This window comes from Melozone crissalis, unplaced genomic scaffold (genome assembly GCF_028551555.1).
Source record: "Melozone crissalis strain CALT ecotype California unplaced genomic scaffold, PUWL_Pcris_2 ptg000016l_1, whole genome shotgun sequence".
Lineage (NCBI taxonomy): Eukaryota > Metazoa > Chordata > Aves > Passeriformes > Passerellidae > Melozone > Melozone crissalis.
Genome location: NW_026535794.1, coordinates 13860360 through 13876787, shown reverse-complemented (window position 1 = coordinate 13876787; position 16428 = coordinate 13860360). Strand labels below are relative to the sequence as shown.

The 16428-nt window shown below is 39.2% G+C and overlaps 1 protein-coding gene across 3 annotated transcripts in view; it reads left to right on the top strand.

Annotated features, from left to right (window-relative positions):
- The window catches only part of CCNY (cyclin Y), a 119264-nt gene that overhangs the window by 70978 nt on the left and 31858 nt on the right, over positions 1-16428 (top strand). Inside the window, exons 2-3 of one of the 3 annotated variants that reach the window (XM_054273765.1) lie at positions 2597-2671; positions 8315-8349. In XM_054273765.1, coding sequence (XP_054129740.1) covers positions 2597-2671; positions 8315-8349 — 110 coding nt within the window. Of the gene's footprint in view, positions 1-2596; positions 2672-5973; positions 7149-8314; positions 8350-16428 lie in introns of those variants that run through there. The other 2 variants (XM_054273766.1, XM_054273767.1) reach the window with 2 other exon arrangements.

The window sequence follows — 16428 nt, the reverse complement described above, 5'->3', positions numbered from 1 at the left end:
CCTGTGCTGTTCATCAGAGGGGTGTGGGGAGCCAGCCCCTCTCAGCAGCACCTGTTCCTTCTGCCACGTTGTGCAGGTAAATCAGGCTTTGCCTTTGCCCACAGCAGTGTTTTCCTGCTCTGAGTTCTGTGCAGGCAGTTTGGGAAGGACAGATGGACGTGTCTGGTCGTTGCTGTTGCTGGGGAGGATGTGAGAGAAGCGATGTGGAGAGAGGAGGATGTGTGCTGCTCTGTGGGGCTCAGTGGTGGGAAGGAGCCACAGTTGCTCCCTGGCTGTGGACCATTGGCTCTGCCAAGACAATTAAAAATCCCTGGACTGTTCTCTGCAGCTGCTGAGGTGGGGTTTTGCTGGCCTTCTTTCAGCTCCTGTCAGAAGAGTAACAGTTTGTCTAAGAGACAGTGCTTTTTGGTAGTTCATGCATTTTCCAGACAGACTTTTAAGTCCTCTGTTGGTTTACTGCTTCTGCAAAATAGCACCTTGTAACACAGGCGTTTTTGGGAGATGCTACTTGACTGTAAGATGTGGCAATTGGTTTTTCTCTCTTTTCAGCCCTGCAAACAAACTGTGAGTCTGTACCAGGTTGTTATTTTTGCTCAAGCAGATGATTTTCTAGGCTTGAAGGAAAGAAGTATTTTTTCTGTTTTGCAAGCTGGATTCAGTTTTGTGTTCCTGAACCTATTTTATTGACTGAATTTGCACTTCTGTACTTTGAAATGGTTGCAGAAAAAATATCTGTAGTGTTTTAAAAAAGAAAAGACTCTTTTTTTTTTTTCCTGGTGATGTATTGTGCTAAAAGATAAAAGATGAAGAGGTTGACAAAAGATAATTTTGCTTTTTTGATATTTTGCATTTTTGATATTTTGCATTTTTTAAGTGCTGATTACTCTTCATGTAAGGAGAAGCATCTTGAATTCAGCTTAACAGAAAAACCATCCTGAAATGGAACACAGTCTATACCAGCATTGTCTATGTCAATGAATGGTTATTTTTTCTTCTATATGTCTAAATAGGATGCATAGGGTAACATGAAAACATTCTAGTTCATAGTCCCTTGAAGTCAGAACTCCTAACATAAGATGACATTCTTAGGATATTCTCCAAACTTGTCTGATTTCTGGGACAATCAAAATAGCTTTCCCTTGAAATCCTCAGATTCCCTTTCCTTTGTGGCATGGATGATAATGATAATAGTAATGAGAAGACCATTTGCAACTGAGAAGTTGCACTTCTGCATTCTCAGGTCTTCCTTGTAGAAAGATCAAATATTTTCCAGAAGTTGTGCCCAGGTTTCCAGCAGCATGTCAGGCTGCTCATCTCAGCTACAGAGTGCAGGGAGGTGAAAAGGAAACCAAGAGAGCATAAAATGGAAAAATACAAATAGAAGGTACATTTGTAAAGAGGTGTGGTAAGGAGAAAAATGCAGGCAAGTGGAAGACCTAGTAAATTATTAAATAGAAGGGCAAGGAGAGCAGGGATAGGAAAAGCTACAGGGAAAGCTGTAGACAGAAGAACTTGACCCTGGAGCAAAATGACTTTGTTTTCTTTTCCTAATACCTGGGGCTTAATTTCCAGTTCTACTGAGCTTTCACAAGGATATGGAAGGGGAATGAGACAATTGTAGAAATGCTGGGATAATCACAGAAGACAAAAATATCAGTGCTCCTATGTAATCTCACATAAATGCCTGCTTAAAATACAAGAGAATGTACATTTGGAGATATTAAGAGAGCTGGGGTTGAGAAAGCCACCCTGGGAGAGCAAGGAAATGTTACTAAAATAGTACATATTTTTTTAGCATGTTTTCTAGTGGATACAGGCCTGTAAGCTTTAGCAAAGGGGTAGTAGAGTGCAATTTGGGGACAAATAAATTCAATGGATTTTCAAGTTGATAAGGAAAATCATTCATAGAGGTTTGTATTATGTATGATAGATTTGAATTTGTAACTGGTAAATATCTTTTAGGACTGGTTTGGGTTTTTTGGGGGTTTTTGAGATCTTTATTGTAGTTGTGGGAGTTTTTTGTTTCTTTTTTACAAATTGTTAAAGCAAAGAGTGTTTATGTGGAAGTGCCATGTTTTTCTAATCTTGATCACATAAAACACTCTAGCCTAGAGTTTACTTGTTTACATTCAGTATCAATAACTACTTTTTTTTTAAAATCATGTCTAATCTTGGAAACCTGTCTATATGTAGAGGGTTGTGCATTTGTTTGTAATACTTAATTCTTCAATAAGTGCATATAACAAGCTGTGTTCCTGTGCCAAGCTGTGGCTTTGGGGCATGGTGGGAAGAAAGGGGTGGTAAATGGGAAATTCCTGACTTCTTGTATACCAGTTTCTCAAGCTGCTTTATCTGTTTTAATCCGAAAGCAGCCCTTAGAACTGAAGTCTAATCCCAAAGCTGTGTTGATGCAAATGATTTGTGTGCCAAAAAGAGCCACTTGTGCAAAGAAGGATAAAAAAATGTGCCTCAAGATGGATTCTGTTTTACAGTAGCTGCTTAAGTATGTAAACTTGGTCTTACTAAAAAAAATGAGAAAATCTGTGTCTGCCATTGAATAATCATAAATGGTTTTTGTGCTGTGCTTTCTTTCCAGATTTGAACATGGAATTCAACCCATCAGATCATCCACGGGCCAGTACGATATTTCTCAGTAAATCACAAACAGATGGTAGGTTACTGAATTTATTACAGTAGTTATCTCTAAAACCTCTCTTAGAATGCATGTGATAGTCCTTTAATATGTAATGGCCCCCTCTCCCCCAAAAAGAGGCATTTAGAGGCATCATGTTAGAGTTTTAAGTAGTCACACCTTTAGTTAATTGTCTTGAGATCAGTAGTACAAATATGGATGGAGCTCAATATAATTATATTTTAAGAAATATTTTCTCTGAATTGAAAATATTTTGTCTTTTTTTAAAATTTTTTAGCACTCTGAACGTTAAGCTTCTGAAAAAGGTGTAGAAAATAATTTTTTAAAAAAAATGTTAGCTTATATTAGCTAAAAAGACATTCCGGGGTTTCTCTGAAATAATTATACTGTAAATAAGTTCAGTACTAGGTTTTCTTAACAAAATAATTCCCATCCTACCCCATCATTCCTTTTTCTTCTCTTGCTATGGATTTTACATAATCAGGTTTGTCTGGGGTTTAGTTGGGTTTTTTTATACATAGACTAAATCATCTCTAAAATTAATATTTGTTAAACAAGCCTCCTGATAGAGTTAGTAGAATAGAAGCCATTTACTGTGGCTCTTTTGTTCCCCATTGGACATGTATGATATGTTGGTTTAGAAATAAATGTATAATGGATACAAAACACATTATTTTCTAGCAGGACTTTCAAAGCAGTTCCTGCATTTTAATTCTGACTGTTCAGCATGAATTCTTTGTCCTCCTTTCTGCTGCCTATAAATGCTGCTTTTGATTTACATAGTAAATTGCAGTGTCAAACACATCACTTGAAAAATAATGTAGTTTTCACTTACTGTATATTTTTTGCTAGTTTTTGAGCATGACTAGAACAAAGAGGATATACATTTAGACCCTAATTGAAGAGTTGATTATGTGAGTACCTCCTTTGACCTTGAGACTCTCCTTCTGAATTCAGCCCTGATTGTTTCAATGCCTCATTATTTGGGTTTGGATGCCATTTACCGTACTAATCTGGTTTGGTAGTCTGGCAAATGAATATGGCAATATTTCTATAGTTGTACTATGAGGATTGATGTCTGTTTTATAGTGAATTTGCTGTGTTTTCAAACTGTCTAATCCCATATGGATGCTAATTGTTTCTTGTTACAGCTTGTTGAAAGGACAAAATAGACCCAAGTTCAACAACTAAAATTTTGACCAGACTGGATGATGATTCTTACTTGTAATAGGAGCAGTTAATTTATGGCAATATGAAGTTCATTTTAAGCATTTTACAAAAATCTTTACACCTATGTTAGAGTTGGTCTATGAAGCTTTGTTCTAGTTTAAGTAATGTGAAGAACACGTTTTTGAGTGAGGGCAATGAATTCAGTGAAACATTATAGAGGTGTTATCAATGGGAGTGTAAGATCAGTTCAGCTGTCCTTGATACCTTGGAAAAAATGCAGAGCCTATTTTGTTTGTATAAAAATAACAGGATTCTACAAACATTTATCTCTTGATGTGTTGCCAAGAGCCATTGTGTTCTGGTGGGACAGCTCCCAGTACTAAGGATTTTGCTTGGCTGTACTTTGGGCCCCTTGTTGAACCAAGTGAGGTGTAGGAGTTACTATCCTGTTCAAGGGTGCTGCCTAACCAAAATGCAATAAAGTGCTTGCTAAGAGGAAAATAGAGGGATTTTTCAGGGCAGGTAGGGTTGTAATCTGAGAGGTTACTGTGGAATCTAGGGGACCCCCAAGACTTCTTCAGATGATGTAGAAGAGGAGAGCTGAGCTAGCTGTGTTTGAAACACCTAACTTGGGCAAATAACTCCTCCATTACTTGAATAGTATTGGGCTGGAAAACCTTCCTGTTGACAGTAAGCTAAAATGTTTCTATAGATAAGACCCGTGGACGTTTAAAATGCACATTTTACAATACACAGAGAGTCAAGTGACATCAGGATTCAGGGTTTCATTCAGGATCTGGCTCTGGCTGTGAGTGTACATCTCATGGTTTTACAAAGGGAAATGGCCAAGTCCATCACTAGGTGCTAGAGTGACTTGCCAGTGTTACCTTAGGCAATTCCATGTTTGGCTCTCTGGTAGCCCTGTGCTCTTTGAGCCTCACTGGTAGTGTTACAGCATTCTTCTGGCAAAGCTGTGCTTGACCTGCTTGTGATCAACATGTGAGCAAAGAGCAACAAACAGAATGAGACAGGATGTGGCATCTGGTTTTATTAAGTGGCTTCTAATTGTCTTTGTTCTGTGAAGCCTGGATGCTGTACTAAGGATGTAAATTGTCCTGCCCCTCTTAGTCAGTAGTCTGAATGGATCTGTAATTACCTGAGCATTCAGTGAATCTAGAGAAAAGTTAAAATGACAATAAGTATTAATTTGATTCCTAGCTAGATGAGCTTTTCTAAATGTTTCCATCACTCTTGGGGATTTTCTAGCTACTGAATCATATGTGTGGAATTCTTCCTATTTAGGGAGCTGGTACAGAATCTTGCCTGTTATGTTTTTAACTTCTGTGACTGCTTTATGCAAGTTCTCCTTAATCTGCTGAGCTTGGCCAGTGAGCTGTGGGTGACTGGAAACCCATTATTTAGTGGGTTTTATTATTTAGTACTATTTAGTGTGTGGGGGTGAATAACCCAGTGTTTCCAAATAGCACTTCAACAATGGAACTACCTTTTCTTCATGCGAGAAGGCAGTGTTTGCTCCTCCGGGGTGCTGGTAATGGTGTTTCCTGTCAGTGGGCTCCAGCTGCACCCCTCTAACTAGGATTGGGCTTTACACATTCAATGTACTGGCTAAATTTTGCAATATCAGTGCAACAATGGGCTTCCAACAAAAAGATTTTCAAATGGTATTTATATAGGCAGGTAGAAGTGGAGTAAGCTGCTTTTGGTCTTTAGTGTTAGCTGGGACCAGTCTTCTCAATTAAAACAGAATTGGATGAGCTGCCAGTTATTGGGAATTCCACTTCCAAAACACAAGATGTTCCTATAATTGTAATCATGAAGAATTTGATTTTGATCCTGATATGATTGACATTAAAATAAATGTATAGAAATGGCACAGTGAGAGTTCTTATTACAGCACAATGAAAAATACATATATACATACATGTACACACAGATGCCTCTGTGTGTATTTCCTCGTTCCCTTTAAATTTCAGGGTAAATTCCTCCTATTGCAAAAGCTCAACAATAACAGTTGAAAGTTTCTGCAGCAACAGGAGTAGGTCATCAACTGCAGAATGAGGAAAACTGAGTTAATTTGGCACCATCTGAGGCTGCAATTGAAGAGTAACACTTCGAAGTTTTAGATTGTTTAAACTGACTCCAAATCTGTTTGGCTTCGCGTCATCAAAACCCTATGCCTGAAACCCAAAATCCTGGAGTTGCAGTTAGGAGTTTATGCTGCAAAATGCTGGTTCATTCTAACATGGTCAGCCCTGCTGCAGACCACACTGATTTGTGCGAGCAGCAAAGTGTTTTTATCTGACTGAAGACAAGTGATGGAATTACCTCTTTACAGTCATTTTGCCTCGTGCAATAGTTGGCTTCCTCTTGTTTAAGATGGGGATTGTGATTATAAAAGAATGGTTGGGACAGAATGGGTTTCTGCTCTGCCTGGCTCCCCACTGGTATGTGTTCTGGAGAGAGTTGAGCCTTACACTATGGCAGAATGAGCCAGAAGCACAGAAAGGAGCAGCTGCCTTCCTGGAATGCCTCACCTGAGAGGCCAGGCTAACTGAATTGCTGTTCTATAGGGAGACAGGGAAAGGAGGTCAGCATGGTGCTTGCAGAGATGTGCACAAGAAGTGCTTCAGAGGCAAAAGGGAAGGGTTTGTATAAATATGTTAACATAGTCTTCTGGAGACAGCAAATGGGATTGAGCTGTGAGTGATGTTCTTGCTTTGGGTAGTAGAGGATTGTACCTTTATGGGGAATTGAGTAAGGGATACAAACACAAAAGAAAAAAATCTAAGGGGAATAAAGGTCATTAAAATTGAATTTGGAGTATATGTGCCAGCTGTCTTTGTAGGGTTTGAAGAACTTAGAATGTGGTATAATTATTTGTGATTAAGACTGTTAAATACTTAACTGTGTTCACAATTTCACTGTTAATAGGTATGAACTTTGAGTTAAGCCTATATTAGGTTTGCACACAGCTTATCAGAATTGTTTACTGCCTGTACATTGCAATATGTGATACTGGACAAATACTTTAGCTGTTCTTAGGAGTCCCTACCATCATTTTATGTTCCCCTGTAGATGTCTTATGTGTGGTGATAAATGCAGTGTGTGGAACTTAAGTGTACTGCAGTGTTTTAGCAGGATTTCAAGCAGTTTAACAATTTACTAGATCATCAGAATTTTTCTGCTGTTCCTGTTTAATTCTGTTTCTTATACAATGTCCGTAATTGTGGATTTGAGCATATTCTGACATGGCTAACATCTGTCATGTGTGATTCTCCTTTCTGCTCCCTGGGAGGAAAATTATGTAAGGATTTTTCCAAGTTTTTTCATATTTTTTTATTTTCATTTTATGTCTGCATTAAATACAATTATTTCACAGTATTCACACATACAGCCTTGTTTATGTGAGATTGCTTGCTTATAATAAAGCACAGATTATGGCTTCTCATCCAACAGGGAATGGATAGGCTGTCCCACCATTGTGAACACTCTTATTTTGCTAAGTGTATGGGTTTGCATAGCTTTCAAATCATGATGCACCAAAGTGCATTTAATCACCTACAGCATGAAACCATTATTATTTTAATCCTGCAGCTTGATTTATGTGGTAGTTGCCTCCAGAGTTATATCCTAAATGCTGTGGTATTTTCACTGGAACAGAGCTCTGCAGGCTCTCTACGGGGTGAGTTAATTGGGGAAGTGCTTTAAAAAAATGAAATAGACTATGTATAATCAGCTGTAATAAGCATTTTCCTGACAATTAAGGCTCTATACATCTATCTCCTTTTTTGTTGCTATTTACTTTCTGACTGTTTTGGCTAATTGTGGCTTTGACTTGCAACCATTGCTTGTGGTGACTGGTTCATACTCACCAAGGAAATAGACTTTTGTTGTTACATCCAATATGAGTAATAGCTTCAGGCTTGTGCCTGATCATTATAGGGGGCAGTGGTGTAATCCATACACCACTGTGTACGGATTCACGGCTTCTCTGCGGGCGCTAGTGCACAGTAAGCTGTGATGAGAATTTGCCAACTCTGTGGTGTGGCTCTTTAGGTGCTTTCATACCTGCAAAGTAGCGTAGGCCACTTTGCAGCAAGGTACCTTGGATGAAGGCACTGGTGGCTCAGGAGTGCCCACACAGAGAGCTGGGCAAGAATGGCCAAGCCACTGCTACCTTGGATTGCAGCTTACTGCATATTAGCTTGCCCATGTGGACCAGCACCTGGTGAAGTATCCCAATGGATGAGAATTTTAACCCATCACCACGCTAGTGAACATAAATGCCTTTATGCATACAGATATGTGTTTCTTCTGTGTTTGTTATATAAATATACTTGGTTAGTGCAAAAGCAATTATAATGTTGCACGTAAATAGCCTCCTGTTCTTTTTATTATAAATGGTGTATAAGAAGCTTAATCAGGAAAAATAGTCATGTAATATTTCTATCATATTTTGTGTTTTTGCAGTGAGAGAAAAACGCAAGAGTCTCTATATAAACCACGTAAGTGAAAATGCCTCGCTATGCAGCTTTCTTCTTGTTGTCTATATTATAAATGAGAGTATCACACGTGATTCCCACATTGCTGAGAGGGTGCTGATGCTTCACATGTTTGTTCTGCATCAGGATCCTGAAGTATAGGCTTTGGCTATTGAGTTAGTGGAACAAATCTGTTGATTTTAAGACAGTATTATGCACACAAGCAGTGTACATAGGTAACTGGTATCTGGAAAAAAGAGCTGCACACATTGCTATGATTTTTAAAATTACTACAGAAGCTCTTGAAGCTTTAGATTACATTTGTATCCAAGTTTGCATTGGCAGAGAACTACAGCATTGGATATTTACACAGTTGTTCTGAAGTGTTGATGCAAGGTAAATGTGAATTGACATGTGCTACATGCTGGGTATGAAGACAGGGGGTTGATATGCTTATATACCCTAGGCATTTTTCAATTCAGTTCTTTTCTGTTTGAATCAAATTCTCAGTGAAGCTGAGAGCAAATGCCCTGTAGCCTGCTTTGGCACAGCAACAGGTTCTTCACCTCAGTTAGCATTGTTTGTACTGCTGAAGCACCTGGAACCAGTGTGTGAAGCCTTGTGCGGAAATATGTGGAGTCATGGCTCAGTGAAATTGAGAAGGGAAAGAACTAATTGTCTACCAAATGCTGTGTTTGCCTTTAAGGTGAATGGGGAGAAGCTCTTGAGTTTTTCTCTATTTTTATGACACTACAGCTGCTGAAACAAACTGATATGGTTTATACCCACTTCATCTCTTTGTGCTGAAGTGGACACTTGTCTAGCTCCAGATAAATTGGATCAGGGCACAAATGCAGGTGGATTCAGCTGAATGCTAAAGTGGGGCTCCTAATTGTGATTCACTCCAGGGCTCACACCTGCAGAAAGGGAGGGAGCCACGAGGGCAGGAATGAACTGCTGTGTGGGGTGAGAGGGCAGGGCTGCTTCACTTGTTGATAGAACTGGTTGGTGTTGAGTGTTTCTGAAACTACTGCATGGCTGTCAAAGCAAGCTGAGATTTTCAGTTCCCCAAGAGTTAAGACTCTGAGAAGTCATGGGATGCTGTGAGGCTTACAAAACCCTTACAGTTGCCCTCACTAGGTTAGCAGATGTTCTTGGTCCTCATCTTCTATTCCCCTATAAAACATTCCCATTGTTTATAGTGCATGTGAGGGTAGTTTGCAGAGCCGTTGTCTTGTTATAAAATTACTTGGAAAGTCAGTGTACTGGGTTCCTGTAAGCTTTATAACGTGTATCAGTATCAACAATTTCATATGTAAAAATTGTGTTGTGAGTTCTGATTCCTCCAGCAGATTAAAAAAGATGATTATTGCAGATGCTGCTGGAAGCACCCTAATGCAAACTCTAGTATAAAGTGGTTTTAGGTGAGGCTGGACATACCACAAAAAAGAGAAGGGTGATCATATCACTGAGGGGTTGTGTTGTTGGGAGCTCAGTGTAGCAGCATATGCAGTTGATGTGCTAAGTGCTGTACCTCTTCTTAATTTGTTTTGTTTTTCCCCTTCCAAGTCCCATTCAAAATATTGGCTGAGGTTGCAGTAGTGTAAACTTCCCTCAGTGGTTTACTGCTACCTTAAGTCTTTGTACTTACAAAGTACTTCTTCTGAATTACAAAGCTAAGAATAACCTTTATGAGGCTGAAGTCCTTACCATGTCTCTGTCTTTACAGGTCAGTTAAGCTTTTTAGGCAATACTCATAGATAAAAGCTGTATTTTCAAACATGTCCTGTAATATTTTAGGTTGTTCCTTCAGCACACCTGTGAGTATTTATTCAGCACCTCCTAAATCTTAAATGCTGAACCTGGTGTACAAACTGGGTGATCATTTTTGAAGGGGTAGCTGTGACTTATAACTGGAAACTGTCTTTACGTTTTCAGACTGCAGGGAACCATCATGGTTTTTCTGTATCACCTCGTTGGAAGAAATTGAAGGAATTAGTTAGATTTAACAGTTGTATGTGACAAATGATGGGTTTTATTTACATGGTACAATGGTTTATGATATACTCTATAGATTGATCCATTCTTTTCCACTGTTTCTCAGTGTATGCTAACAGGAGCTATTGCTACTCATCTATTTCCCTGTTGATATGAACTGCTGGGTCCCCACATCTTCTCTGGTGGAAACATTCCAGAGGACATAAATTCTGTACTGTTATTATTTTGTCTTTTTTTTTTTTTTTTTTTAAGAACGCCTCACCATAATGCAGCATATTTTTCTTTTGTGGTTTTTCAATGATGTCATCTTTTTTGTTGTTGTTTTTCATGCTTATTCTCCTTTTGTGATAAATAACCAAGATGAGCAACGAAGTATTATCTTTTTGTGCAATATCTGCATAACTGGTTATTTTGCAGGCAGGATTGAATTTGTCCCAAGTGAAATGGGGGGCTGGTTAGAAAGAGAAGTGTCAAGAAAAGCTGGGTGGGTTTGTTTTACCTGCTTGCCGAATTCTGTGTAGTAACAGATTAGTGGTTTATACAAATGTAGTTTTGAAATATTACTTATGAAAAAAAATTAGTGTTGACTCTTCCTCATTTAAAAATGCACTTTCTTAGCATGATCACACTGCTGTTCTTTTCCCTTCTCACTTGCTTTTGTTTGTAGGATATTTTATTTGCCTGAATAGTTTCCTGTGATCCCCAAACACAAGTGGTGGGCTCCTGCTTTGATTTGTTACACTTTGTCAAGAGCTGGCAGTTGCCATGTTTCAGATTCACCTTGTCAGTAGGTGTGATGGAAGAAGCCAGCAGCTGCTCTTTTTTTTTGGGGTGGGGAAAGAGTGAAAGGAGGGAGTGACAGAGTGCTATGGAGGAGCTGCCATCTCTGTGTTCCCACAGAGCCCAAGGAGACAATGACAGCCTGGGAATGATGCTGAAAGTTCCCTCCCTCCAATGTACCTGACCTGTTTGCTTTCTTCCAGCCTGTTTTAATTCCTGAGCAGTTGCAGCAGACTCTGCTTCTCTTTCCATTGCACTGGCAGTCAGTGTTTTTTGTTATTTTATGGGGTTTTTTATGCTGCCTTGGTGTGCACATGTCTTTTAATCTGCTTAGTCAAGCTGCTGAGAGGGATCAAGATGCAGACTGAGATAGGGGTGTTTCCTTTCTTAGGAGAGATTGCATCAGTGTCTCTGCCTGTACAAGGAAAGCAAACAGGAAGACAGACATGTTTTGTGTTTTCAGAGGAGGTGGTGGAGAAAGAGTGAGTATTTTATTATTGTTGCAGTAGGTAGTTCTTTTTACTGTGTGTTTTGTAAAGGAAAAGGAGCAGGGTGAGAGGAGAAAACAGGTTGTTTTCTCTTTCAAGTTTTTTAGAAATGTTCCTTTTCAACAAGGAGAATATGCTCTGTTAGCCCAAGTAATTACTTCTCTTCTAGGTGAGATACACTCTTAAAATGAATCTATGTTTATGAGTAGTAATACCCCTTAAAAATAAGGGATATTTTTCACATATATTTCTGTATTTCTGAAGGAAGATAAAGGGTAGGAAAAGGGAAAGAAAATAAAAGGAAATAATGTCTCACCTTTGCATATTTTTTGTTCTGGAGACTCCTTGCCAGCCTTGTATCCACATCATCCTTTCATCACGGTCTCTTTTAGCCATCTGGACATGGCTTCCACTGTCTGCTACCTGGCAACTGGATGTTGAATTCCAGCGAATTAATACTATTTTCATCATTCCAAGTAGAAAAGTTAACATCTATGTATAGGCCGGAGTTTTCATCATCTTGAGGAAAAGTTACTGGGTGACACTCATGTTGTTACAACCCTGTTCTTTGTGACCCTGTAGTGATTCACATCAGGGGAAGCTTCTCCCCAGACACAGTACTGGGGACTTGCAGAGAGCAGTTGGGTCTTTTGCTGTGCATGTTGAGGCAAGAACAATTTCTATGAGCCTTTTTGCATGCTTCCTAGGTAGCTCCCAAATTTTCTTGTCAGATTGAATAAAGAGGCTGCTCTGGTTCCCTGTTATAAAACTACTGGACATGTGACTGATAATCAAACACTCTCAACTAGTGATTAATGAGTAAATAAGATACATGCTGAAATGGGAGCATAGTCTGAAAAGTAGTTTAACCTGTGAAAGCAAAACATAACATAAAACATGAAATGTTGTTTTCAAGTGGACTGCCTGAGGCTGGCTGTTTTCAAGGCTTATAATTGCTGTCCAAATTCCTTAAGATATTTTAATTCCTTACTTGAAGAGAAGAACAAAATAAACTGAAAAATAGGTTAGAAGCTTCTCAGGTGCTCTTCAAGTTCTCGTAGAGATTGCTTAATGTGGCCTTTGCTCAGTTCCATTGCACAGTCACACAAAAAGCAGGTCTAGAAGGGGGCCTTTATAGGCCACCTGGTCCATTTAACAGATTCCCTACACTGATGCCATTCCTAATAGATGCAGCTTAAGATTCTTTCCAGGCATCTAGTAAGTTAAAATTAACAGGCTTTTTTACCTAAATTTACTGTTTGAAATGTGTTTTTCTCAAGTCTTCTAGTTAGCTTCCTTTCTTGTCTTCTAGGATGAAGAATTTTACCTCTCTTGTCAGCCTCAAGCCACGAGGTTATGTGAAGTGACAAACTTTTTAATGAGGAGAAACAAAAGTTTATTTTGGAGTTGGAATGCGAACATGCAGGACAGCTCTTTTACAAGGGGCTATGTAATACTTGCTTTGCTGGGGATGTAATGAAGTCCCTCTGGTGAAATCGCACAACAGTAGCAATTACACGCTTTGTAAATATAAGCCTTTGAGCTGATTTTAACAGTCAAAGAAATATTTAATCTTTCGTGTTTGTAAAGCAGGGTGCTTTATCAGTGGTTAAATAGGGCCTGCATGTGCTGCAAAGGAGTTTACTGGTGGTTGCTGAGCCCCTCAGGAGCTCAGTTGGCTACTGGCATAATTTTGTATAGTTGACATGAGTAAGGATGAGCTTTGAGAGCCAAAAACTTGCACGTACAGCTCTAGTCCAAGCTAAGCTAGTTTTGGACGTTGTTAAACATTGGTGAATCTTCAGCTGAGGACAAAGTTGAATCATGAGGAACAAGAGGTATTACTTAAGAGTAGTTGGACTGGATTTTTTTTAAATTGTAGTTGTTGGCAGAGGAAGATGAACATACAATGGTGCAGTTTCCTATTACTTTTGTTCTGGTGAATGCACCAAAGGTAGACATTTTTGCTGTCTTGGCATTATGCAAGATGAAAATTAGTGCAGAGCTTTGCAGAGCCATGCAGAGAATTGTGTTGCAGGGTTTGCTTGATTTGGGAAGTAATTTGTTGACCTGTAAAATCATGTTTCTTCTGTGAAAAATGTTGTCAAAATGAAATCATGTCCTGAAGCAACAGAAGATCCTCAAGATAGGAACCTCCCTGTTCCAAGTCAGAAGCAGTCCTGGTATTTTTGCTTGCTGTTGTAATTTGGCTTTATGTGCACTTTTATGTGCCAGTTTTGCCTTTTAACATCTTGGCCAGCCTCTACTGCCTTGAAGCTAATGGGCATGTCTGCACAGACGGGTGCAAGCAAGCCTCAGTTTTTCTAGGACGGAAAATATTATTTAATAGGACTTGTTAAAATCATGCACCAACTTACACCTGGTTTGCAGGAAGCAGAGAAACTACTGTCATTATGTAGTACAGGAGCTCCAAATTATCTTTTGATGGACAAGTGCAAAAGAACACTGGAAAAGGCTGAAAGCTGCTTTGCCAAGCTGGAAGCTGGCTGGCTGAGGGCCAGCGCTGGTACAAAAGCTTCATTAGGGGAGTGTTGTGCCCCAACAAATGAATCCTGCTGAGTTTCAGGGCAGAGAGCCACCCTAGTGCTGCTGGAGAGGCCAGAGCTGGCCCTTCAGGTCAGTTCTGAGTGTGGGTTTTGGGCAATGTGCGCTATCCATTTGATGTTTCTGCACAAAACCCCTCTGAAGTGCCTACTTTAACAAAAGAAATAGTAACATTTCTTCTTTGCCCACAAATTAAATCTAATTTCTAAGTGATGCTTCCTGAGGGAAATTAACTCTCTTGTACGTTCTCATTGTGAAAAAGTTAGGAATTCATTGTGATCCCTTTCAAAGCAGGTACCCAGAAGCAATTCTGCAGTGTATGATTTTGATGGCAAGCCAAGCCATTAAATTTCTGATAAAATGTTTTTATGTAAACTTCAAGTAAAAACCTGTAGTTCAAACATCTTAAAACACACAGGATTTGGAAAATTGGAACATGTCAGGATGAAGCTGGAAGAAAATAAAGTGGTGATATTTGCTCAGTACTTTCCGTGCAAAGGAAAAACAACTGCTAGTCTCAAGAGCTAGGAGCACCTGCATTATTGGAAACTGAATCTTGATCTGTTAGGGCTTTTTCTGTAACACATTCAAAGACTTAGCAAGTTATAAAGCAGAGTTTTCTGTTCTATGTCTTTTCCTGTTAAGAAATTCCACAAAGCACCTTTTTCATATTCATTGTGAATAATGAATGTCAGCATTTCTTAGTGGATGTCTTTGGTTCAAATGAGAAAAATAGCAACTGTTTCTGGAGTGAAGAACTACAAATTCTCTCCACCAAATGTTAGAAGATTGGTCCAGAATTCATCTCAAGAGCTTGTTCAGTCTGGTTTCTTGTTGAGAAGCAGAAGCCTGTGTCTAAGCTATGCCTGGCCTATGTTTGTTTTATCTCTTCTTTACAACTTTCAGTGATGGAGATTCTATCATTGCTCAAGTCATTTAAGGTATCCCTGCTATTAGAAAAAGGTGGTGGCTTAAGAGGTGATGGCAAAAACACTTCTCACACTTTCATGCACAATCTTAATTTTCCATAGTTTAATATAAGCCTGCTCTTTCTTATCCCACCCACAAGGGCCATGGAGAACAGCATCCTCTTCTTTGTAACTTCCTTCAACATGAATTAAGGCCATTATTTTTGCTTTGTTCCTGGAGAAAACCTTTCCAGCCTCCCAGCTATCCCTTGTAAATCAGGTTTTTTAAATCTCTAACTGATGTTGCTTCTCTGTCCTCCAGACTCTCTGAAATAAATTTATTCTTGAAATACAGTGTCAAAAACTGGACATAAAATTCCAGGGTCAGAGTGGATAGGTGCTCTACTCTGTTGCATATATGGTAACTCTATAAATTCTATTGATATATTGCATTTTTTAAAGAAAAAAAGCCCTCTGCAGGTTAATGTCAGCTGCAAATTCAATAAAAAGTACTTTGGGTCTGTGATCCAAGTTTTTGGTCAGTATTTTATGTGGAGTTGACTGGTACCTCTGTGGGATGTCCCTTACTTCAACCTTCCAATTTCAATTGTTCCCTAGTTGACCAGAATTTAATTTTCCAAGTATTTTTACCTGGCATGTTTTCCTTGGTTCGCCCTTTGGGAATTTTATGTGAGATGAAGTTGGAAGTTCTTGCTGAAGTTGAGAGGTGTGACATCTAAGGCATGTCTTGGCTACAGCGATAGTACTGTAGCTACTGAAAATACATGTTAAAGTGAGTCCCACTTCATATCAGTGAGTGCTTTGAATTAGTAAATATTTGTAATAGCAGAGGTTGTCAAGGCTTCACACGTATCCTATGCTCATTTTTGCATATGAAGATTTACAAAAGGAGGTGTCCCAGTCTGTCCTTTTCCCTGTGCCAGCCTAATGGTGGGGTAGAACCATAGAAGGATCTTGTTAGATGATTTGGCTAATTTCTCCAAAAGCTCTATAGTCATTCTCAGCTCTTTTGTTTGTTTTTTTTTCCTTAATTAGAGCCTCTCTGACTTGTCTAAATGGGAGCATTTCTGTGGTGAGCTGTGATGGATTTGAAATACAAAGATGTGAAGCTCCTGTACCATTTTGGTCATGGACCTATCCCATTGCAATGGCCACAGAAGGCAGTTTGTCTGTAAGACAGTGCTGAATGCTGAGCTGATGCTCAGGAACCTCTTTTGTCCTTTGCAAGGATGGAGAAAGTTCCTGTGCAGCATTTTATGGGGGCTCAGAAAGGTCTGTTTGACTGAACTGTGGCACTTCAGACATCACCCAGCTTAGTCAAGATCAAGTATGAAACTGAGGGT